The following is a 25,172-nucleotide window of genomic DNA, read 5'->3' as shown; positions in this document are numbered from 1 at the left end:
AGGTGGCAGAGAAACAGAAGAGATCATTACACAAGTTACAGGACCTAGACAGAAATAATCCAGACATAACTTAGGCCAGTGTAAAAAACCCCGTTGCACAAAAAGAATCAGAATGCCTTTAACTGAACTGACCTGGCTGACTGTACTGATCTTCATAAGCATCCAGCCAATAAAATCTCAAGACTTGATCATCATTTTCCCCATTCACAAGTGGAAGGATACTGGGGTCCAGCTGAACGTCTGTCACTACCGAATCAGCTTCATCCTCTTCAACCTTGTCCCAGCATGAGACATCTGGGAGAGAACAACTTCTGCAGAGGAAGAAACAAACAAGAAGTAAAACTATGTCTTTGCTATAACCATCATTGTTTCTACTTTTTTTCAGTCCAGAGTTCTCACACCTTTGGTCACTCATTCCACTACCAAGAAATACTCCAAGCAGTTGTGTTTCCTCAGATTTCTTCTGAAAAGGAGGATGGAGCAACAAAGAGAGAAATCCACATAGCAACTATGGTTCTCATTACACAACACACAGGGTTTAGAAGTCATTTAGCTTCAATTTCAGCCTCAGCCATTCAAGCCTTTATATAACAAATAAATCCAACGATCTGTAAAAGCTGCTCAGTGGGAACAGCAGATTATTTCAACAAAACTACCTTTTGGGAGTCATTAGATGTTTAGGCCTTGGACTATTTTATATTTTCAAATTATGAAAACATTCAAGATTATTTTTTTCAAACAAAAAAAAAAGGAAGAAAAAATATTTTATTTCCAAAAACAGCTGATCAAAAGGTTAAACTACTTCTACCTACGATACTTTTAACTACAACTAATGCTATGAAATTCCTTCTGGGTTGCTTAGAATAAGCATCTTTAGGTATTCCTTATTTTTGCTTATTGGCATTAAAGTATGTTCACACCCAAATTAAGTCACCTCAACATACTGAAATAAGTATTACTATGTGCTAAATCCCAGAAACATTAAGTGTTTTTCAATAAAGTAGCTATCAGCATGTTCAACTTGACCATTTTTAAGTTCATGACAAAAAAAAACTCACATCAGATTGTCATCATTCTATATCACAGTTATACTATTGGCAAAGACAAATATGAAAATTAACTTAAGGCTTGTACATACTGAAAGGGATCTTGCTAGAAGGAAGAAAATTTAAGAAAATTAAAGAGATCCTTACAAGGCAGATGTCCCTTTCTTCTCAGATTCCAGCTGCTCTGTCTCTTTCTTTTCAACTTCCTTGTCTCTTTTCAAGCTTTCAGCTGTCTCAGGTATAGTTCCCACATGCTCTGCTTCCATAGGTTCATCAAAGTCCTCATCATCAAAATCCACCATCCCCTGATCGTCAGCTGGAAGTGTTGCACATAGAACTAGAGGCTTGAATCATTAAAATGACACACCATACACTACATCTGCATGCACAGACTGCAAACCATACACATGAACATAACACTAAATGTTAATATAGGAGCAAAAGACCACATTTAAGCTAGCTAAACATGTAACTAGTGTAAACTAGGAAGTGTTACGCTAACATGCCATATTTAAAGAACATCCAGAGCTGAGATTTGGTTTTTCAATACCTTCAATAGCTTTTTCTTCTAGTGTCTCCACTACTCCATTTTCTGTATTTTTTGGCACATACTTGGTATCTCCATTCTCTTCAGAGGCTATGACAGATTTTGCTGTGTAATTGGGATGTTCAGGATGAAATGAAGCTGGAGGAAGAGCTTCTTTTCTGACATGAGCGGGAGCTTTCTTTGATATAGGGGTGATTACCTGAAAAACATTTTAGACGCGAGTTTAAAATTTTTCTTTTACGAGCACAAAAGGAAAGAAAAAAATATAGTACTTGCTATTTGCAAAACTAGTAACCAGGGCTAGAGGGAAAGCTTCATGTATTCTGCAGCATGACAACTAGAACTCCTCAAAATGAGTTCCTTCTACAGTTCTTTAAAAAGCAGTTTACAACAGGCCGTGGATGACATTTACTCAACTGTATAGTTATTTTCATTATTTTCCCATGTAGCATGACCCCATTCCTAAATTAAAATCTCTATCTGTGCCAGCTAAGTATGTGACAATATATGTCATGCAGGGACAGAGCCTGGAAAAATGGTGAAAGACCTATACAGCCACTTAAACTCATTACTGTTGTGCACAGGTATAAGCTGTCTACAGGAATGCATGGGACTGGAGAGCAGAGTGCTTCTCCACTGGATATTTTAATCCTACAGACATGACAGATACAGACAAATATACCATGTTTCAACATGCTCCACAAGCCTGAACTCCAAGATGGTACACAAATAACGTGTGTTTCTGACAGTAGCTGCAGCAGCAGCCACAGAAACTCTTGTCACAGAAGATGTCTATGAAATGGTCTCCACCATGACCAACAACAGGTGTCTGCATCTATGGGCCCTTAGTCTGCAACAAGCCCCCAGACCTTAACTTCAGGGAAAGCCGTTATCTACAGAATTGCACAAAATCATTTATGGTTGCTGAACAAAATCAGTTCAGCTACTCCTACTGCAGTCAACAAAATTCAGCCCATCCTTTACCTTAAACAGAAGCAAACATGATCTAATCTACCCTCAGTAAAAAAATTTTGCTAGCTCAGCCAAATGAATTTATTCATACTAATACTTTTGCTCTTGCCTTCTGTAGTTGCCATCACGTTCTTTCATGCCCATCTGTTTTCTAAGGCCATACACTTCATCTGTTTCATTGCCTGAATCTCCAAACTCCTAGGACCACAGAAGCCACCACCAGAACTGCCTATCTGGGAATTTTTTTTACCTCAGTATAAAAGTAACTTCTGCTTTGCACCATAAAGACACAGATCCTCTCTCATTCTATCTCCTACTTTTTTAATTATACCTTAGCTCCAACACCTGTTGAAGTAAGTGCTACTGGTGGCTGTTTTCAGCGTCAAGAGTTCATTTCAGTATCACAAAAAGTTTCGCTCTGTTATTTTAATGGTAAGTCAGATTTATCTACTTTACTCCACTTGCTCTCTACAGACTCTTAGCAAGTATATCATTGTATCTCCATCTATAAAGTCCTCCCCATTTACCAGAACTCATCAAAACAATAGGCTTCCACCCACAGCAACCTGTCACTCCTTTCACTCAGTCTTCCACTAAAGTCAACTTATATCCACAGCTTCAGTTTTCCATTTGCTTTCCAATTCTGCAGAAGAGAAGTCTCTTACCCTCTTCCACAACACAGATACGCTTTTTTCTGCTTATTTAATTTCCCCTTCATCTATGCTTTGCCACAAAGTCCTTTTCTACTCTTAGGGAAAAAAGGAAAAAGCAGCAGCTCACCTTCATGTGAGGTACCTAATATTACAGAAACAACTTAATCTGTCAAATGTAAAAGTTACATACTATTACTACACTAAGTATATATATATAAGTAATACTCTGTTTATGTATTAACATGGATGGGGAGAAAGAAAAAAAAACCATCAAGTTACACTTTAACATGACTAAAGAAGCTAACGAGAAAAGTTATTCCTAAAAGCAGAAATAGAGGACAACAGTATTCAAACCAACCAAAACAGATTAATGGCTATCAATGAGAACTTGAATTTATTTATTTATTTATTTTATTTATTTTACTTCACCTTAGGAGTTTGGGACTGTACAGAGAAAGGATTCAGTGGCGTTCCAGCAGATCTTTTTCTTTTCAGCATTATAATTGGTGGTGGACTTGGTTGAACAGTCTGAATATTAAACAAAAAGAGACAGTGACATAACAGAGAAGGGTTGTTTAGCGTTTTCTTCTGCCTTGGTTAGTAACATTTTCCATCAAAGAGAAAGAAGTCCACCAATATTTGAAAGAAGTTCACCAAACAAAGAAACCTCCAGATTCACAACTCAGCCATGTTAAAACGAAAACTTATCTGAGCAATCAGCCCACCAGGAAAGAAACTAGATTTTCTCGGAAAAGTTTGAGAGAAAAACTGTCATCAGTGAGTGAAACTGTTTTCAAACTGTGCTCACTTCTGTGGCTAATCATGCCTTTAAGGCACAAGTATCAGAATAATTGGTGGGATGTTCTGCATGTCTGCTAAAATAGCAGTACTGAGCATACCTGCCTTAAGAAAGGCAGAAGTGCTCTTTCAACACTGTCATACTAGAGGAAGAAACATTTCAACTTATTTATGTGTACAGATATTTTGCATTCATCCATATCAACGCGTAACAGAAGAAAGGTTAGGAAACAAACAACAAAGCCAAAAAACAATAGCTAGGTATTATTTAAATAGAAGCCATAGTGTAATTATTAGCATTATTTCCCCTGCTTAACACTCCACAAAATTTGACAGCAGTAAAATGCATTTGCTTAATCATTTGAGGGTTTTGATAGCCTACGCTATTATAATTCTCAATCAGGTATCTTAGGGAGGGGTAAAAATGTGAAAAAGACCACAATACCAAGAGAACAACTTTACCCTGGAATATTTATATTGCTCTCTAACATACATATTAAGCTTATTATGATGGAATGTATTTTAATTTAGTATCTCCCTACAGCACTTTTACATGGGAGCAATCCTTCCAGTTTTGAGAAATCCTGCTAAGGGGCATTAACCCCCTGAAAACTCAGTGATGAGCAGGAATGGCCTCATTTGAGACAGTCCAATCTGGGCTGCCGCGGCAGCTATCTGGCACTCCTAGCTCAGGGGAAGTATTCATCTGATTCCCTGGAGCAAACCATAGAAAGCAGGAGGCAGGCAGAAGTTGAGACATCTGCTTGATCTTGTTATCTGCTTGACCTGTTCTCCCTCGTCTCCTCTGGTGAACCCAAACATGCCAGACAGTACCCTACAGTACGCTGGCTGGAGCGTGGTGATGCACACATACGGTACACATCATCCAGGCGCACCAAGTCCTGCTCCACTCCACACTGACTAAAGCATGGAAGGCTGCATTCGCACAGGCCCTGGGTCACGTTATAAACCGTCTCTGAGCAGGGGGGACTAGTTTGGGCTTATCAAACCAGTAAAGTCACACAACTTCTGTGCGGTGGAGACAACAGACAGGTAGACTGCATACACACACAGAATACAACAAGCAGATGTGCTAGGGCAGAAGTCAACCTCAAGTGATTTGATTTTAGGAAGAACTTTCTTTTCTTTACGTGTTCCACAGCAAGACAAATAAATGGATTAAGCTGTCTCAAGCAGATTTATACACTTACTTCAGCATTCAGATCCTGAAGAATATCCCCTAGTAAATCATCCTTTGAGAGGTCCACAGTTTTCTGCAAGATAAGATAGCCAAACATCTTTCTTTAAGAACGTCAAACAGCCCAACTATAGTTGCAAACACAATCAGGAGACCAGCAGCAAATGGCTGAAGTGTTTCTACAAAACACATGCATATTTTCAGGAATGCTCCATAAACAAGAGCTCCTGCTAGGAACTAGACAAAAGAAACTGAAAGAAACCCTTGCTTTACTCCACCCCAACAAAAAGTGGGAACAAGTTTAAAAAAATCTTTACACTTCAAAATGCAGTAACTTACATCTGTGTTTTTCTTCCCAGCACTGGCCATAAACATAGACTTAATTGTGTTTGGCTTTGACACCATAGACTTCTTCAAGTTCTTTTTATCAACTGCAGATGCTTTGCCACCTTTTCCTACAGGGAAAAAAAAAAAAAGCTAAAGTTTGTGATTTCTTCATCAAAAAGTCAAATTTTTGAGGCATCAGTTATTAGCAGGAATACAGCTGAGGTAACCCACTTCTTCCACCTTTAAGCTGCCAGCTGAAACGAAGCCTAATCTTTTGTTTGCTGCCAGGTTTCTAATGGATATCATGCATCAAAAAAAAATAAAAAATACCCAAAGCCCTATCAACATCTTATCTCGCCTAGTCACCTCAGGGATGATCTTTGCACCCACACAAGTCCATACTCCAGAAAAAGGACCAAGATACTTTTCATAGAAGCATCTGCAGAGAAGAAACAAGTGTCCAGGAGTTAAGCACTAGGCCTGGATTCTCAAAATCAGGCAATAAAAGTTGGCAAAATAATTTGATTTCAGATCCATAAGAGTATGTAAGGGTTGGCAAGAGAGACTTTGCATCCTTTACACACTGGCTTTGGAAGACAAGGACATTGCCCAGGTGCATTTGTTGTGAATACATATCCCACAGAAGACTAAGCCAAATTACCCTGGTAGCCCTTAAGTAGTTAGAGGTGACTCTCCGTTTGTGGACCACTATTTTCCTCTGCATCACAAAGACTAAAAAAAATCCAGTCACAGCTACTGAGCTGCACAGCTTCAAGTAACATGCCATGTGGCCCTATTCACCACATACTGATACCAAGAAGTTGCCCATTTCAGGTACCTTTCAAAAGCAACCAGAAGAGTTTCTACAGCTGTTATGTTCAACCTACCTTTCTTACTGGAACCAAGAGCATCATCATCTAGATCTTCATCAAAGATTTCCCTTCCGTCTTCTATGTAACCTATACCATCTGAACAAAACCAAATTGGTATAAATTTACATTTCAAATTCCGTCTCATGATATTTCTAGGTATCTGCATAATCCAACATTTCACATACTTAAATGCTTTTAACACAGAGCAAGTGTTACAAATGGAAGTGCTAAAATCTACTGCACTCTCAGCCGCACCTTCCATTAGACTAAATATAATAATACAAGTTTAATTAGAAATTCTCAATTAAAGCACTTTTTAAAGGTACATCACTGGTAACTGGAAATAAAATTTCAAAAACAGTTATTAATGGGAAAATACTTTCACTACCATCCTAATACACTACCATGAGAACAATGGAAGAGACTCGTTTCCATATAAAAGCTCATCTTTTTTGTCTACTGAAATGACTCTAGGAACATGCTGAAATATGACTTACATCAACAACTGAACATTATGAAACCCAGCTGAGTTACAATACTATAATCAAAATAACTCTCTAAGTGACTCTTAACTTACCATCATCAACAATCCAGTCATCATCCTGCCGTTCTCTTACCATCTTGGAGTATTCGTCCTCATCTATTTCATCGTACACACCGGTGAACTCCTCAACCTTCAGTTAAAGTACACTGATGATTAACAGCTCCCATTCCACCAATTATTCATATAGGTCATCAACAAGAACACAAAAGTTCCCAAGAACTGTACATCTTCCTAGACCATTATTCACAACTAGTAACTACAGCTATTTGTTTAGTTTAAGTTGGTTTTGTTTTTTTTTCTTTGGCAGTGCAAAAGGTTATTTTTTAATCTTTAAAATTATTACAGTACACTGAATCTATTGAAACACCAGCAGAGATTTCATTTGAACCTGAGATGCCTTATTACTCATTTCACGCAACAAAAAAAGCCACCACAGTTCTGAACTCTACTCTTAAGCATTCAGACAAGCTCAACAAAAAGGTGATTTGATATGCTAAAGAATAATGCTGAAGATGCTCTTCTGTGCCTGAGTGAATTTGCATCTTAAGGATATAGGCATTTCAGGCTTCTTTAGACTTATGCACCTCAATGGGGAGGTCACTTCCTGCTGGCATTGCAATTAATTGGCCAGTAACAATGTCACGCTGCCAGATTTCAGCTGTATCAGTGAAATACTTGACTACTGCTTCCTTGGTAGAAACAATTGTCAATATTAACGGATTTCAGTCATGTAAAGCATTGAAATTAATTAGCTTAAGGTTATATGAAGTTTTAAAAAAAAGTAAAGTTAGTCCTATCGTAACATTAACTAAAGCAATTAAGTTGTAGAGGCTGGTCCTTCCCTGTGGTATAGTTACCAAGCAAATGCTGTATATGTTTGACCTGCGATTATTACAATTGTTTTAGCTTTGAAAACAGAAAGAAACAAGTAGGTGATGTCAGAACACAGCAAGACAACTACATTCTAAAATATGCAGGTTTTTTACATTAAAAAAAAAAGGAAATTTGAGCTGAAAGGCAGTTTTTGTTTCCCATATTTGTTGATATGTATGAGGGGTAGTCAAGCCTCTCAGCTCACACTCCCTTTTTATTTAGGAGGAAAGACAGGGGACGTTTACCTCATATTTTAATTTTTCACCGGCTTTGGCTTTTTTCAGGCGTTCCAGCGCTTCTTGCTGGCCCCTCCTCGACTTCTTCTCGCGCCGGGAACGTGATGCAGCACAACTTCCACCCTCGGGCATGGCTGAAAGCGGCCAGACAGCCGGGAAACAACCTTTAGTGAGGCGAGGCGCCGCGCTTACCTCGGCTGCTTCGCGCAGGGCGCCGTGCTAGCGGCCGGCCGGAGCCCTGCTGCGCACCCAGGCACCCGCGGCGTGGCGCACCCCTGCCCGCCGCCACAGGGACACCGCGGGGCCGCCCTCGCTCGGCGGGGACACCCCAAAAGCCCCCCGGGCCCCCGAGGCGGCTCCCAACCCCCCCCCCCCCCCTCAGGCCCCATAGGGCTCCCGGCTTCCCCCGCTGCGTCCCCACGGCCTCCCCGGGCCCAGCCGGCCGGTGCCGGCGCCTCAGGGCCCCTCACACACCGTCCCCCCCCCCCCGCATCCCCTCCCCGCCTCACCGCCCGCTCGCCCCGCGCCGCTCTCGGCCATGGCGCCCGCGCGCGCACGGCCGGCGCCAACGGCTCCCGAAAGTGGCGCGAGCCGCCCGCCCCGCCAGCCGCCGCCGGGCCGACAGCCAACCAGCGGCCGCGGCCGCCCCGCTCCCTTCCTCTTCCCTCACCCCGCCCCCTCCTTTTTTATTTATTTATTTTTTATTTTATTTATTTATTTATTTTTAAGCTTTTTTTTTTTTTTTTTTCACCCGCCCCAGCGCGCTGAGGGGCGTCGTCCCCCCCCCCCCCGTCTGAAGCCCTCAGGCAGCCGCCCAGTGAGGGGCGAGGGCTGTGAGGAAGGATGCACCTCAGCACCACAACCAGCGGCATTTAACTGGGGCATTAAATCCAACTGCTGAAATAAAAGGCTAATTAGATTCACCTGTGTCCCTATTTTTTTAAAAAAATAAATAAATAAATCAGGGAAAGGGAAAGCAGTGGGTTTTGTTCTGTCTTGCCACAGCTTTACCTTGAATAGTTTCAGTCACCGTCGGTCAGCTGCTGCCCTGAGAAGTTTCCACCTTCGTCTGAACTTACCTGAGAAATTTATCTGAGGAGCATTTGCTGCTCCTGAAAACACATGGGCATTGACTCTGGAGGGATGATGCCTGACTTCTTGCAGAGGCAGGTAGCACTGACCCTTCAGAGCCATCCAAAATGAAATAGGACTCTCCACACCGCTGGAAGGCTGTCACCAGAGCCTTACCTAGTACTACTTGGCCCGAACATACCAACTACCTCATTTTCAAATATCTAGGGAACAGAATTTACATGGTTCTGAAACTGAACATTATTGTCCATCTCCACAAGAACTCCTTTGCACTGGTCAGAGGAAAGTTTAACAAACCTACGAGACATTGACACTTCTGAGTGACTTACCCAGCTCTTGCTACAGCACTGTACACCTCACAGCTGCACCTTGCCCCAGATGCAATGAGAAACCCACCTCAGGCACACACAGCAGCTCCCTGGCACCACAAGAGAGAGCCCTGCTCCCCCAGCCACCCCAATAGCCAGCATGCCCCTTCCCAGGCACACAGAGGGAGAGACCACCCCTCTTGGCAATCAATAGCAGGCTGCAGGTCAGCCTGCAGGTAGCACACCCGTGTCCTTGGAAGCACTGACAGCTGTAAGAAGAGTGCCTGCCTGATCTGCAGATGTCATTTCATTTGGTCCAATGCATCCATGCCTTTTTCCCCCCTTTTTTTAAAAAATACAAAATAAGACCACATGACTGAGCATGATGTGGAGTTCAAACCCAAAGTAGTCAATTTCTTAAGCTACAATAGGCATTTGTAAAATAACAATGCCAGAAAGTTGTTCATTTTGAATAAAAATAAAGCAATACTGCATTTCATATATATATAGCTGATGTTCTTTCCCTAACTTAGTAATGTTCAGTTGACTGGATCTTAATACTTCTGATTAAAATAAAACAATGCCTTTTGTCAGCTGTCAAACACAGAGTGCAATGTTAGTCATTCAGGTGATGCTATGGTTTGAGCCGGTACACAGTGATACAGTTAATTGATCAAACTGGAGTTGTTGCCATAGCTCCACTGTGGGACAGCACAGATCACACAAAAGCCTTTTTCATGAATGCTAGTTGAATCCTGACATTCATCTCAGGCCATAACAAGAAGGTATCTGTTTCCCAGAGCATAGCACAACAAGCATTTAAGTGCTGCAGGGAAAAAAAAAGGGGGGGGGCGGGTGGGACCATAACAGTTTCTTTTGGAAAAGCAAAATAACCCAGCAACATTTGGGACTTCCTCTGCTAAACAGCTTTATCACAGATTACTCCAAGCTGGTCTTTAGCCTCCCTTGGGACAGTCGTATAAGAACAACTTGTCACGACCGTTTCCCAATTGTCTTTTAATTAAAAGAAGTGGAAATTTCACTGTGCAGCTTCAAGCCACTCAAAAGAAAGTGTGATAGCTACAGAAAAAAGCATGAGAGAAGCACAGTAACGAAGATGGTAGGCAGCCAAAAGCGCAGTGCAGAAGAGGAAGCTCAGGAAACCTGCACTTCCAGATTTCAACGAAAGGTGACAAAGATGTATTTTCCATGTTGTTTTCTTACAGCTATAATTTAAGTACATATATATACAAATATACGTAAGTTCTGAATCAAGAAAATGTTAGCTATGAATAGAAAATGCTGTAAACTCACTGCATGAGCTCCAAGTTAATATATACTAGAGTATATACTAACACTTAAAAGTATAATTGGAGTATAGTATCAAACCTTTGTTAAAAGAACAAATTACTGTATTGAGGATTACTGTGTTCTCCATTTTGATATACAGGGCATGCTTGATATGTCTCAAAGACAGTAGGACAAAATGTTAAAATTCTCAGATTCCAACATTATGTTTTAAGCTTTTGCTTTGTAATTTTTTTGATGATGGAAAAAACGTTGATGTTACGAGTGGTTGTATAAAACACAGAATGCAAATAGACCTTGAATTATAGCAGAGATGGCAAATTCAGCTTCACTAACTTAAAATGCCTGCACATTCTTACATCCTTGTTGAGGGCAGAGTAACTTTGTGGAGAATTGTGTCCATATGCATGCGACTGCACAGGATATGGGTATGTATGTGTACATTACCCACCAGCACCAAGTATTTCATTCTCCTACTTATATTGATCTGAATTAATTCATGTTATCACTCATTAGGTGTAAATGCTTTAAGTTAATCATGATTCATTTCTCCGACTACACCATTTCAGCAGCTAGGTACTGTGCTATCCATGTGACATGTTAACAACCCATACTGGCTGCATAGGATACTAAATTAATAAAGGAGTACAGATAAAGTAAATTAAAAGCCAAAGCTCTCAAATTATTACTTACCAAGAGTTGCTCATTTTCAAAACTTTTCACAGGTATTTCACTAATAGAAAATGAGGAAACAGATGGTCCTTCCATGTGTTTATTAATAAAGATGATAATGCAAACATATGTTTAGAGAGCGGGCTCCTTAACTACCAGGTCTGTAAATGTCTTTTGCTTACTGCACATCTATTTTTAATTACCTACCCACGTTACCTGCTAACATCAGGATAAAGAGAATAAAGCTGCTATTATGACACGAAGGCTCTGAAATGTAAACATGGAATAGAAACTGGAACAGCTTCCATTAATTTCCATTCTGACAGAAACGAGTAGGCCTATGGAACAAACACCCAGAGATTTTTATTATTTTTTTTTTAAGTGTTAAATTCTAATTGTGGTTAACTTACAACAAATCCTATAACTCTACCTGAATCTGTGGAATTGCACTAACAGAGTTGAACCACCTGCTTGCTTCATACAATATTCCTATTCAAGCCTAGAATAAAAGTACAAAATATTATAACATAAATTAAATTGGGAAGACAAGTTAAAGCAAACTCACAGAGAAAGAGCCCTCACATAATTATAATGTCTAAGAATTAAGTCTGATGCCAATGGTATTCAAAAGCATACGGTTATTGCCACAGCATGAAAGTCTCTGTTTTTAACTACTTTCAGCACTCTCTCTTTACAATTTCACAAAAATTAACAATTAACATATAAGCAGAACATTACTGCAGAGAAGCTGTTACATTTCAAGATGTGGCTGAAGATCAAATCCATTGGCAAATATTCTCAGTGTTCATTGTTTCAAGTCTCATCAGCAGGAACGAGGAAGCCATCACAATGTGCTGTAAAATTTATGGTCTAGTTGTAGCCCCCACAGGTCTCTTTCTGAGTCAGTGCCAGTGGAGCCTGTGTTCACAGCAGCAGGAAGCAACAGGGGCTTGTTACTTCCCCAGCAGATGGGAAATTTGGTGCTGGGCCCCACAGACATGGCTCAGGAGCAGGTCCAGCAATGGTAGTCCAGGTCAGACCCAGCCTGCTGATCACCAGGCATGCCTGTGGTGATGAGGCAGGTCCAAGGTCAAGCCTCAAAGTCAGCTCATGGGTGTGGATCAGGCCTGATGGTGGTATCCAGAATCAGACACAACCCAGTGAACACCAGACAAGTCTGTAATGATAATCCAAGCCCAAGGTCAAATCAGGAAGCAGGGGCATAGCTGTAGCTGAGCTGGAGACCAGCACTTTTATAATGCAGCTCAGGCAGGGGCTGGTGGTGCAAAGCCCCTGAGCTGAAGGTAGAGGCTGCAGGTGAGGCTGGTCAGGGTCCTCTGAGCACTAGCAGCTGTCTCCCCTCTGAGCAAGGAGTGTCCTCACACCTCACAGAGACCAGGGCTCAAAAGGGATTTACTGTTGAGCGTGGGTCATCAATATGCTACTTCATGGACCCTGGAGGCCAGGGTGGAGGATTTGCTCAGGAGCCATGGCTGGGCGGGGACCATCATGGTGGGCAGACCAAAGCCCAGGCAGGGTCAGGCTGGTGACTCTGAGGGAATCATGTGGACAAGACCCTACACAGCCATGGGGTAGGCAGCACTGTGCTCAGTTTAGGGCTTCAGAAGGCCTGAGCTTCCTGTCGGGGTGCAGCAAGGGTCAGCTGCTCCATAAAGGCATGGATAACATGACACAGCTGGTGAGGGAGAGACCCTACCACCCTGGGCCCCATCCCACATGGTAGTCAGGGCCAGCCAGGAGTCCAAATCATCACACAAGATTATAGATTTGCCTCGCCACACAGGCAACCCAGAAATGCAGGTCAGTCAGGTTAGGGTCAGTGATGGTAACATGGGTCAGGCACAGGCCAGAGACCACCAGGCAAGTCCATGATGATGTGACAGGTCCCAGGCCAGGGCAGGAATTCATCCCATGGGTCAAGGTCTGCATCAGCTGGGTCCACTGCCAGGCTCAGCTGCAGCACAGCCGGAGCTGCGCACACCTACAACGTACTTCAGGTGCAGGCAGAAGGCCTGGGGCTGCACGGAAATACCAGGCTATTTGGCCCCATATGCTGGCAGCAGATATGGGGACACCCCAGCTGAGAATGGTCAAGGAATTTAGGGTCAATTAATTCAGGGCACCAACGTGCAGATCCCATGTCAACCTAACCAAATGTCCAGAGCCCATAACTCATCATAACTAAATCTTGAATAGTACAGTTGGGAGGGACCTTCAAAGACCATCTAATCTGACTGTATCACTACAGAATTGCTAAAGTCCTGCTGAATCACTTTCCATATTTATATTTGGCCTTTTGGTATCATTACCGTTTCACTCAGGTAGTAGAAATGCAGAAGTTCAGCTGTTACTGAGGGTCACTTTAATTCTCTCATTCTTGTATTTTTCAAAAATCCATGACCTGCTTAGAAATTATTTAATCCACAATAGCACAGAACCTGGTAAAAGACTTTCCACTTTCCCTCTCATCTTTCAACAATAATATCTTCCCCAATTTTTTTCTACCTTTGAGACTCTTAAGCTGTCAGAATTCTTCCCCACAGCATAAATCATTTTGTCATCCTGCTGTATCTACCCTAAGTGCGGGGTCTTAGAATAACGCAGCTGGGAAGGGGCCCGTCAGATCTCTGGTCCTGCCCCTGCTCAGAGCAGGACCAGGTCACACAGGCTGCTCAGGCTGTGCCCAGTCAAGGTGTGACCGTCTCAGGGGTGGAGACTCCACAAACTCCTGAAATATCCTGAATTCGAAGGAACTCACAAGCACCATCAAATCTAATTCCTAGCCCACACAGGACCACCCAAGAATCAGACCCTGTGTCTGAGGGCATTGTCCAAACACTCCTTGAACTCTGGCAGGCTCAGTGCTGTGACCACATCCCTGGGCAGCCTGTCCCAGTGCCCGAGCACCCTCTGGGTGCAGACCCTTTCCCTAACCTCCTGGCTGCCAGGGCACACTGCTGGCTCATGTTCAACTTGCCGTCAACCACAACCCCCAGATCCATCTCTGCGGGGCTGCTCTTCAGCCTCTCGTTCCCCAGTCTGTGCGTACAGCCAGGGTTGCCCCTTCCCAGGAGCAGAATCCAGCACTTGCTCTTGTTGAACTTCATGCAGTTGGTGATTGCTCAGATCCCTAATTTGTCAAGATCTGGAAGGCCTCTCTACTCTTGTTGGATTCAACAGCTCCTCCCAATGTAGCGTCATCTGCAAACATCCTCAAAACAACTTCTAGTCCTACATCCAAGTCATTTATGAAAAAAATAAATAGAACTGCCCCAAAAATGGAGCCCTGGGGAATCCCCCTACTGACTGGCCACCAGCCTGATGTAACCTCATCTCCTATAACCATTTGAGCTCCACCCATCCGCCAGTTGTTTCCCAACATTATATTTTTATCTAGCTATCCCCTGTTCCATCCATCAGGAAAACCTGTAGGGTGGGTTAACCTCCTACCTCTCCCCCATCTCCCTCTACACTCCACAGGCTTTCTAGAAGGCCATTTATGAAAGTGCTGGAGTCTCACTCCTCTGAGTTGTCCAAAGGTGAAAAGAACCTGCCTGACACACCAGCCAATACCATTCCTATTCAAACATGGCACAGATCCCACAAAAATGGATACAAAATTGAATGAGAACAAATGGCAGTAATCTAATTTCAGTATCAAACCTGATTAAAGCATGAAAAATTACTCGTAGGACTTTCATGGTATGGTAAACATGCACAGGTACGTTTTGAGAATCAGTGAAAGAATTTAGAAATCACTGACATACTTAAAGATAGGCAGGGAATCAGACAAGTCTGATAACCTGGCTTTTGTGTTTAACTTTGTAAATGCAGAAAGCCTTTGAAGTTCTTTCTCCCTTTCCCATAGTTGCTTCTTTGCAACTACTCTCTCTAAAGAGTAGTTCTGTGGTGCTTCTAAGCTGTCCCTTCTGTATGTGCCCATCCCACTGGTATCTGATCCCACCTTCTAATACTAACCAGACATGATTTTTTTCCTTCAGGTCTGCCTTACATGCTTTTTTATTCTCCCTTCTGGACACCAACAGGAAAGCAAATGTGAACCTAAAAGAGAGTCCTTCTGATCAGTTTTGGTGATCTGCCTTAGTTTATGGAAGAAACTGTTACAGGAAGAGGTCTTCAGAATTTCCAAGTCCCATGACTAAACAGAGGCAGTTGTTCTGTAGACAAGGGTTTCTTATTTTCACCCATACTCAGTAAGGAATGGGGTTCCCAGATACTTTAATAGGTAAAAACAAGATTAGGCATACCAGCACTGTACATATTGCTAGGGAGTAGCAGGATGGGAGCTGCTCCTTAAGGAAAGACAAATCAAGAGCCTAGATGGATCACAAGGCTGGCAGATCAGGAGCTTCAACAGTCAGGGCCCAGTCCCACTGTACCCAAGCAAGGTGAACGGGACAGAACAGCAGATGGTAGCCAGGTACAACCAAGAGTCCTGATCGTAAGGCTGTATCATGGTGATGAGGCAGGTCAAGCCATTTAGTCAGCCAGCAGATATAGGTTAGGAACAGGTCCAGGGATCACGAGACAGGTCTATAGAAATAAGGAAGGGTTGGGGTCAAGCCAGGAAATCAGCCTGCAGCTTCAGATCCAGATCATACTGGTGGGTGGGCCAAGCATATGATGGAGATCAGTATTCCTCCAACACTGCTCAGACAAGGGCTGAAGCTAAAATAGAGCCCTGAGCCCACAGGCAGAGGGTGTGGGGTGGAGGCCCCAAATGAGGCTTGTCAGGGTCAACAAGTTTGCTTAGTGCCCTCAGGACCTTGACACATACGAAGTGAAGTACACCCAAGACTAAATTTGCCCAATTTTCATGAAAATAGAAAACAGCACACCACTGTCACAAGTGCCAAACCTCCAACCAGATATCAGATCTCTCCTCCCAGTCACAGAAAGCAGCTGTATCGTGCTGGTAGAAGTTTTGCCACAACTGCTCAGCGGACAGAAGATGCCCAGCTGGTAACATGTTAGATCAAAGGCTTCAAAGTTGGCAAAGCTAGAAGCAATTCAAACAGGATATTAGGGTTAAACTATCTTAATTATTAATAAAAGCTAAACTAACTAGCAAATGCCACCACTCCAAACACACCCTGTCCCTCCTTCACCCAGCTACTATTGCTGAGCACGGTGCCATGGGGTATGGGATATCCCTCTGTCCACTGGGGCCAGCTGCTCTGGCTGTGTCCCCCCAGCTTCTGGTGGCAGGGCAGCACGAGGAGCTGAAAAGTCCTTGGCTCTGTGCAAGCACTACTCCGCAACAACTAAAACATCCCTGTGTTATCACCACTGTTTTCATCAAAAATCCAAAACACAGCGTTGTGTGAGCCTCTACAAGGAAAATTAACTCCGTCCTAGTCAAAAGTCTGACAGAAAGGTAGAAGAGAATGCAATAAAAATAAGGGCAAGACAGTATTAATAAAGGATTTTGTGTATATTTGAGGGGGTTGGTGTGTATGTCTAGAAAGGCAGAAGAAGGGAAGGTGAAATTGTTCCTAGGAAGAGAGAAAATAATGGCTTGCAGAGGAAAAGAGAAATGAAGGACAACGATATAGTTTAAATATAAATCGGAAAGAGATTTTTCTTAAATTATATTTATCTGTAATGAGTGACTAAAAAGATAGAGATAGAGAATGAATCATTTAGGCAAACTTTATACTGAGATAGAGAAAGCAGTGGGATCTGTACTACATGTATTTAGCAATATATCTCTCCATACCGGTAAAGTTGCAGCTGTAGTACCGTGCTTACACCACTCTGCAGGAGTGGTAGAGAAACCCAAAAAGCGGCACAGAAGATAATGAGGTGGCCTGTCAGACGGGCTGTATAAGAAAACTTTGGAACTGGGGCTCTTTAGTCTAGAAGAGGCATATGAGATTTGTCAAAAATAGCAACCTGTCTGCTGAATGCCAGATCTCTACTCCAAATCCAGGAACTGTTGATTCAAAACCTTAACCATAAATAGTCAATGCCTACTAAAAGCAAAAGAGAATACAACCGTTCTCTATGTCTGGTAGAAAAGCAAGACTGCGGCCACAGAAATTCAGGTTAGATGTTAAGAAAAAAACTTTCTAACAAGAAAGTGAGAACAGTGATAAGAACGGATTGACTGGATTATTGCAGTTCTGGGGAAAGAATGATGAACAGAGACTCACTAATTGAAATGCTTCACAATCTCTGTGCACGCAGCAGGAAAGTCCCGCTGCTGGGAAGGCTGTCCTCCCATGACAGCACAATAATTAAAAGCTTGATTGTTAAAAATAGCAAGGACAACAAAACAATCGAATAGTGGGAGAAACAGACCTAACATTTCCCACTCTGACTGTTCTACGACTGCAGAAAGATAAAATTAAGACACATATTTTCTTGGTCCAATACCAACCTTAATTTCTTACTATTTTCTTTGAAAGTGCTTATAAAAGCAGTTCATAGAAGAGTGAGAACACAATGAACCTACCCCAAAGTCGATAGCCCCACTTATTCAAAATAGTGCTATAAGGCATAGATGAATGGCACTTTAGAAGCCCCTATTTTTAGGTACTTATGGATTTCAGAAGTTTTATCTATAAAGCATATTGGAACTGACATGCCTTCTTTTTTAAACATCTTATTGTGGCCTACAGCTTCGTCACGAGGGGAGCGGAGGGGCAGGTACTGAGCTCTGCTCTCTGGGGACAGGGACAGGACCCGAGGGAACGGCATGGAGCTGGGACAGGGGAGGGTCAGGCTGGGGGTTAGGGAAAGGGTCTGCACCCAGAAGGTGCTCGGGAACTGGGACAGACTGCCCAGGGCAGTGGTCACAGCACTGAGCCTGCTGGAGTTCAAGGAGTGTTTGGACAATGCCCTCAGACACAGGGGTCTGATTTGCGGGTGGTCCTGTGTGGAGCCAGGAGTTGGACTTGATGGTCCTTGTGGGTCCCTTTCTACGCAGAATATTCTGTGGTTCCATGATTCTGTGATTATTGAAAGACTGTCCAATTTAATTCTGTACAAGCATTTTGAGAATATAGTGTTTACTAAAAATCATACCTCTGCTACAGAGATGTGGAAAGAGCCAGATTTTGTTATACCAAATCCCGTGCTTTTACCCTTAATAATTTATAGGCTATCATTGCATATAAAAAGAAAAAAAAAAAAAGTATGGATTTAATCCATATGCAATTCAGTAAGGCACTCTCATAAATCAGAAGTACATTTAATTTACTTTAACAAAAAGGCGATAGTTGGTAAGCACTGTGCATTCCTCTAGAATGATGAACTACACCTTACAATGAGTTAAAGCTACAGTATCAGATAAAATTGCATGGAAGCAGCAAAGGGATGGTGTTGGAGGCAGTGAAAACCAGTAGGTGTATTTAAATTGATACCTTTCATTCTCTGTCCATGCAGGTGGGGAAAAAAATCCAGAATTGTGGGGTTTTAATCCCAGTCTAAAAATATGTGATTTAACTAATTGATCATCACAGCAATATGGCATCTTTTTCTTCTTTTTTTTTTTTTGACTACTAATTCTAGCAAGTCTCTCTCTATAGACTTGCCTATACATCTTATGTATAATCTATAAGTCTATATATAGAGAGACTTATACCTATATATAAAGATGTGTGTATATATATATATACAGAGAGAGACTGATAGATAGGTAGAAAGAAACATCGTATTTTAAGTATTCTGTTCCAGCCGTAAGTCATTCCTCCATCTTACAAAATCTTGCAGCTGACAGCCATTAAAGCCTTCAGGATCCAAAAAATGTACATTGAAGCAAAACTCAGCTCATCTGTTAAATATTCAGGAATTTATTCTGTGATGTTTTCTGGAGATGCTTATCTTTGAATTCAGACCCTATTTAACCATGCCTCTCCCCAGTTTTCCACGGCTTCCTGCTAACTTTTGGACAGGAAACACTCGAGGCTCTGTTTTTCTGTAATATGACTCAGGTCTAAGTCAGAAGACTTAGCAGCCTCTTGCAGCCTCTCTCATGGGCAGACCATTTTAAATACAGCTTCTGCTGTGGTATTTAGTGCTTGCTATGTACTGAGGCACTTCAAACACTTGGTACTATTCTCTAGGGGCTGCAATACATTCCCGTCCCTGCTTTTACAGAGGACATCAGAAGCATGGAGTGGCCTGCTAATACAGCAGACCTTAGCCTGGAGACTTTGCTGAGTGTTTACAAACTTCTCTGCAGCAGTAACAGATCTGGACCACTGAGGGCATCTGAGCCAAACTACGGTGTTAGCAAGGGGCTTAGAAGTAAGTCATCAAACTTTGCTGAAGATGGAGATATTTCTTTGCTTTAGCCTTTAAAGAGCAGAAAGCATTCCTTGTTAACTATAATGCACATCATTTCCCTTCTCAAGCAGCTCGAGGTCTTTAATGGGTTCATTCCCAGTTTCCAAGTACAGGTTGCTCTTCTAGGGATTTTGCCTTAAGGCAAGGATGCCATTAGTATGCATTAAGCAGCACAGCTATGACCTTGACGTAGTAAGCTCGATGAAGTAAGTTTCTCACTTATCTTAAGCCATCAGAGAAAGGGGAATAACCTCTCTAATGGAAGTGGACACATTAATTCAGATTTCAGCCATGTTGTCTGATCAGTGTTCGTCTGCTAGATTCAGCTTAATATGCATACTATGGTAAAAGCATGACAGAGCTTTTATAGGTGATGGTGTCTATAAGGAACTGAAGTTTATTTAGTTGCATTTGTGTGCATTTCAATGACTAAACTGAAAAAAAGGCAAGGGGGTATTTAAAAATGACAGCCCGAAAATATAGAGGAGTCTGCGCAGGAATACTTGTCTCCATGGTGTTCAGCTGCACAAGAAGTCCAGACAGAGATAATACTTTGTTAGAGAAAGGAGGGGGGTTAAATGTAACAGCTAAATATTTGATATATATATATATGCATATATCAAACTTGGAGAATGAATTTTTCCAGTTTGCAAAAAGAAATTCCATACAAACAAACAAACAAAACAAAAGCAAACCCCAACCACTACGTCTCAGAGGGAACCTTCCTTGCAATTAAAAATTTTCCGTTTGCTGTCTACTCAGTTCAGATCTTGGAATTAGCATTAAGGGGATTGGATCATGGTTTCTGGGCTCGTTTGCATGTGAAATCAATTTATGCACCATGGGACAGGATTTTTATGCATCAGATGTCTATTTGATTATCTGCCCAAGCAGTTGTTGCCAGGAGCTCTGTTGTTAAAGGCAGTGGCTATATGTGCAGTTTACTTCCGAAGAAGTGGCAGGAGGATGCCCAAGAGACCATGCTCAGCCTGATGCAAGATATTTGGTTACATAAAAGAAATTAGATGCCTGAACCATCCCGCTCATCACTCTTTCTCCACTGGTCTTCTAAAAGTTGTCTCGCTGGTAAGGATTTCCAGAAGGTCATCCACGCAGCTTCTCCAGTCAAATCTAGTTTTTATTTATTTATTTTAGAGGGTAAAGAGCACATCCTCCAGCCTTTTGAAAGGCCATTTTCCCCCACAACAAGACGAAGAGGCAGTTTAGGATGCCTTGTCCAAGAACCTATAACCAGAACATTAACAAAGATCTTCAGAGCCAGGGTGGCCTGGGACAAAGCCCATTTGGATGCACGTGACAGACCCCACAGCCTTCCCCTGCCTGCTCACCAGAGCGTTTGCCATTATTTCAACTCTCTCTATTAATGAGGTACCAAACATTTTATTGATCACGCTCTTCAAATGGAAGGCAAGAAAGCTTTAGTATAAAATACCTCCCAAAGTTGGAAAAGAAGTGAGCAACAACAGAGGTATTCCACTTCCACCTTGAGATTCTGGCACCACTTAGCTGATAATAATGCTGCAAGGGAGATACTTGTCCTGGGGAAACGAGCACCCACTTTTGGGGCAGATAACCCTCTTTTGGGGCGAAGTATCCCTTTGGTCAGGGCACACCTTTTGGGTCAGAGCACCCTTTTTGGGTCAGAGCACCCATTTTTGGGTCAGAACTCCCCTTTTGGGGTGGAGAACCGCATTCGATCAGGGCACCTCCGTTGGCCAGAGCACTCATTTTTGGGCCAGAGCCCCAAATTTTGGTCAGAACACTCATTTTGGGGTCAGATCCCCCCGTCTCGGGGCGGAGCAGCAGGGGGCGGGCAGCGCGCAGCCGGTAACGGCCGGGAGCTGTCCGTTCAGCACCCGTGCGCCGGGCGCCTCGCCCCCTGAGAAACGGAGGCTCCTCGTAGCTCAGCTCTCCTTTATTTTGGGGGCCATTCGGTCGGTTTTGGGGCTCTTTATTTCTGCTTTTATTTCAACAAGCCGCGCCGCTCCCCCCCCCCCCCCTCACCCTCCCTCCCCGCCTCACGGGGCCCCTCCCCTCCGGCTAGCGGGCGCCCGCGGGGCGGTGGCGGCGGCGGCAGCCAGCCAATCAGGAGGCCGCATGCAAATGAGCGCGGCGCGGCGCGGAGGGAGGGGAGGGTAGGAGGGATCCGCCCGGTTGCCATGGCGACGCGCGGGAGGCTCCCGGGGAGACCCCCCCCGGGGCGGGCACCCGCGTGACGGCCCCGAGCGGGACCGGGCGGGGGGGGCGGGAGCGGAGCGGAGCGGGGCAGGTGGGCGGGGGGCGGGGGGGGGGCGCTGCCCGCGGCCATGCCCGTGCTCGCCCGCGGTGCTGAGTCAGAGCCCGGCCTCCCGAAACGCCCCGGGGATGAGCGGCCGGGAGGGGCCATGGAGGAGCTGGAGCACACCTGCCCCCAGCCGCGCCTGGTCAGTGCGGGGAGGTGGGGAGGGGACGGGATGCGGTGGGGAGGGGCAGGGATGGGGCAGGGATGGGGAGGGGACGGGGATGGGGAAGGGATGAGGAAGGGGAAGGGGAAGGGGAAGGGGAAGGGAAGGGAAGGGAAGGGAAGGGAAGGGAAGGGAAGGGAAGGGAAGGGAAGGGAAGGGAAGGGAAGGGAAGGGAAGGGAAGGGAAGGGAAGGGAAGGGAAGGGAAGGTTAGCCCAGCCCATGCGCTGTGGTCCTGCAGAGGAGCCCAGTGAGGCCCCAGCCCCATGGGCACAGTGCCAGCCCCGCAAGGGCTGAGGTGCTCAAGGCCCCCTGCCCCAGCACAACCCGGCTGCTTTCTGGCGTTTCCCCAAACCCCGCCATCACCCCTCGGTGGAGGTGTTGGTGGAGGTGGCACCTGCATGCAGCCCCCAGACCCGCGGACACCCCGAGGCATGCAGGTCTGCCACTGGTGCAACAGCTTGGGCACGGGGAAGCGGCTCGCCCAGCTCCCGGGCTCAGTCGTGGTGCTAATTAAAGCGTGCTTAAAAACCAGACTTTGGTAATTAAGCTCAGCGCGGTAGTCGAGACATTTAACGTGGCGAGGAATAGCAGCGCGCGGTGGAGTTGACCTAAATTGACGCTTTCTGCTTGCTAGTGGTATAATTGGAGTGAACTTTAAAGAAAAGTCTGTAATTTGTTCAAGGGATGCTTTTGTGGAGGTTCCTAGTGGGAGTTTGGAGTTGGCTCACGTGCTGTTCCTGCAGGGTGTCCGTACACGCGAGGATTTCTCTGTCAAAAGCCGAGGTGTAGCAGCCCGTCTGAACACATCACCCCGCGCAGGCTGACGCTTTAAAAGACCTGAAAGGAAGAAGTGACAACATGATGCCAGTATTTATGGTATCACCTATTCCAGTATAATTCCTCTGGAAATTAGGGTGACAGCTAGAGTACACAAGTAAAGCAGGGATTCATTACAGTGTTTTAGATCTTCATGGGTACCAGTAAATTCATAACGGGCAGCGGAGACATTCAGCTGAATCAAGACTTATGGAAAAAGTGTCCTTATAAAGTGATATATAAAGTGACAACTTATAAAGTTGTCAGCCAGCAGATATACATTGTCTTCAGGAAAAAAAATAAATAATAAACTGAAGTTTAATGGGACCTACCAGACTTGGTTAGGGTGTAAGGAATGTTGCAGACAAGTGCAGTCAAGTTCCCCTTAACAAAGCCGTGTCTCAAGTGGGAAGAATCCAGGGCTGTGTCCAGAAGAGTTAATCACAGCCCTGCAGATGTGGAGTAGTAGTGGGAGCTTAAAGCTCCCATCAGACGCTTTTAAATATTTTCAGCACATCTTCTGATCCCAATGCTTTGAAGTCAGCATGCTCAGTGGTGGATCACTGGACAAGTCACATACTTGATCCGTATATCTGAAAGAGCTGTATGTCTCGGTTAACGTTTTAGTATCGGCCTGTTCTGCTGAACCACAGGATGGTACCGCAGGGCAATACCAGTCTGGCATTTACAGAGGACTTTTTGATGCTTCTCTTTGGTTATTACACGGCTCTGAAATGAGTTATCTGGGCCTCCAAGTTCTTAGTATATGCTTGTATTTAGGAAGCTCTCTGTCTTAAAAGAGGATAGTAAACTTACGAAGGAGCCCACATTTTAAAAGATGAAAAAGGGATTAGTTTTTTGTTTGTTTGTTTGTTTTTTGAAACAGTTGTTGTCCGCTTCATTGAAAAAGGAGTTATTTATTTAAAGCCTTAGAACTGTGAATATTTTTAATGGATATCTGTCACTAGGTCCTCTGATTTTAGGCTATGGAGTCTGCTAGCTTGGCAGGAAGTTTCACAGTAGGACTAAGGAAAACCCCTGTGTCCTTCAATGAGCAGGAAAACAGGGCAAATTGAAGGCAAATCTCAGGTAAGTTTCAATGTGTATTGAAGGCTGATGTTTTCCACTGTGTAGTACTGTTGTGATATAAATTGCCATTAATTTTTTCCCAAGACACTCTTTGGGTTTTCTTAACCGACTAGGGTATTAATGAGCAGTCTTGCTTCAGTCAATTCCCCCAATCCACCTTTCACTCAGTCTTTGCCTTCCTTATGTTCTCAATGTCCATGTATTTGGATGCCAGGAAAATCTCTTGTAGAGTGACCCACGTGTCCTAGTCTCAGTGCACCACAGAGAAACAGGTCAACTAGAGCCTCCAGCTTTGTCCCTACTGGTGATTTTAATAGTTTTGTGGTCAAGAGAAAAAACAGATAGCATTTTACCAGTCCTGGTCTGCATAGTTCTGTGCTTACCCATTTCTTGTCTGGACCAAACTGCTGGGTTAGGCCACTTTTCAATCTATCACTGTCCAATCACTTTTTTTCTTTTAATGAGCATTGCTTCTGCTGCTTAGCCACGGGAATATCCATGGTTCGGTCGCAGGGGCCTTCATTATTTTAACTGCATTGTTTTTAAACGTTGCTCCTGGTCATATCGTGACATACATCCACAATATGGAAGTTGCCCCCACGTAACTTTAAGGGCTGCAGACCACTGATAGGCTCCAGATCTCGGTGTGGGAATCCCCTGAAGCTTTGCCTGTGTCTACCTATACTGAAAAGGCCCGTAAGTGAGGCAGGCCCTTAGTCTAAGTGGATGGCAGAGATACCGAAGGAGGAAATACAAGAGAGGAAGTATAAAGCCCTCTGAAAAGAAAAAGGCAAGTCCCTTGGGGTCAAGAGTTTAACTTCGGTCGCATAAAAACCTCCACATGGGTAGCTCGCTGAAGGGTCAGTGTGCACCTTGAGAACTGCTAATCCTCAACCCGCAGAAAAGAAACAGACATTTCAACACCCCATGTTGTTCATCAGGACTATGCCAGGTAGTGTCTTTCACAAAAAGAAACAATGGCAATTTATAAGTACAGTGCTGCAAATAAAGCAAAAACGAA

The 25,172-nt window shown here is 43.8% G+C and overlaps 2 protein-coding genes and 1 long non-coding RNA gene across 10 annotated transcripts in view; 1 reads left to right on the top strand and 2 right to left on the bottom strand.

The window, feature by feature from the left end:
- Nucleotides 1-8,719, bottom strand: part of POLA1 (DNA polymerase alpha 1, catalytic subunit) — a 200,738-nt gene extending 192,019 nt beyond the window's left edge. For all 3 annotated transcript variants that reach the window (XM_027449032.3, XM_072027409.1, XM_038168922.2), the window contains exons 1-10: nucleotides 8,576-8,719; nucleotides 8,076-8,200; nucleotides 6,991-7,087; nucleotides 6,429-6,509; nucleotides 5,554-5,669; nucleotides 5,228-5,290; nucleotides 3,648-3,746; nucleotides 1,597-1,792; nucleotides 1,194-1,362; nucleotides 133-311 (exon numbers count right to left, since the gene is read on the bottom strand). In XM_027449032.3, coding sequence (XP_027304833.3) covers nucleotides 133-311; nucleotides 1,194-1,362; nucleotides 1,597-1,792; nucleotides 3,648-3,746; nucleotides 5,228-5,290; nucleotides 5,554-5,669; nucleotides 6,429-6,509; nucleotides 6,991-7,087; nucleotides 8,076-8,200; nucleotides 8,576-8,606 — 1,156 coding nt within the window. In that variant the 5' untranslated portion in view covers nucleotides 8,607-8,719. The remainder of the gene's footprint in view (nucleotides 1-132; nucleotides 312-1,193; nucleotides 1,363-1,596; nucleotides 1,793-3,647; nucleotides 3,747-5,227; nucleotides 5,291-5,553; nucleotides 5,670-6,428; nucleotides 6,510-6,990; nucleotides 7,088-8,075; nucleotides 8,201-8,575) is intronic.
- Nucleotides 8,720-10,378: 1,659 nt separating this feature from the next.
- PCYT1B (phosphate cytidylyltransferase 1B, choline) overlaps nucleotides 10,379-25,172 on the top strand; it is a 40,028-nt gene continuing 25,234 nt past the window's right edge. For 3 of the 6 annotated variants that reach the window (XM_038168871.2, XM_072027355.1, XM_072027366.1), the window contains exon 1: nucleotides 22,060-22,224. In XM_038168871.2, coding sequence (XP_038024799.1) covers nucleotides 22,108-22,224 — 117 coding nt within the window. In that variant the 5' untranslated portion in view covers nucleotides 22,060-22,107. Of the gene's footprint in view, nucleotides 10,656-22,059; nucleotides 22,225-22,989; nucleotides 23,123-24,045; nucleotides 24,152-25,172 lie in introns of those variants that run through there. The other 3 variants (XM_072027376.1, XM_072027364.1, XM_072027359.1) reach the window with 3 other exon arrangements.
- Nucleotides 22,325-25,172, bottom strand: part of LOC139999380 (uncharacterized) — a 26,600-nt gene continuing 23,752 nt past the window's right edge. Inside the window, exon 3 of the long non-coding RNA XR_011804796.1 lies at nucleotides 22,325-23,083. This is a non-coding gene — a long non-coding RNA (uncharacterized lncRNA). The remainder of the gene's footprint in view (nucleotides 23,084-25,172) is intronic.

This window comes from Anas platyrhynchos, chromosome 1 (assembly GCF_047663525.1).
Source record: "Anas platyrhynchos isolate ZD024472 breed Pekin duck chromosome 1, IASCAAS_PekinDuck_T2T, whole genome shotgun sequence".
NCBI classification, from domain to species: Eukaryota; Metazoa; Chordata; class Aves; order Anseriformes; family Anatidae; genus Anas; species Anas platyrhynchos.
The sequence above is the reverse complement of the archived record's forward strand: the minus strand, read 5'-3'. Positions and strand labels throughout refer to the sequence as shown.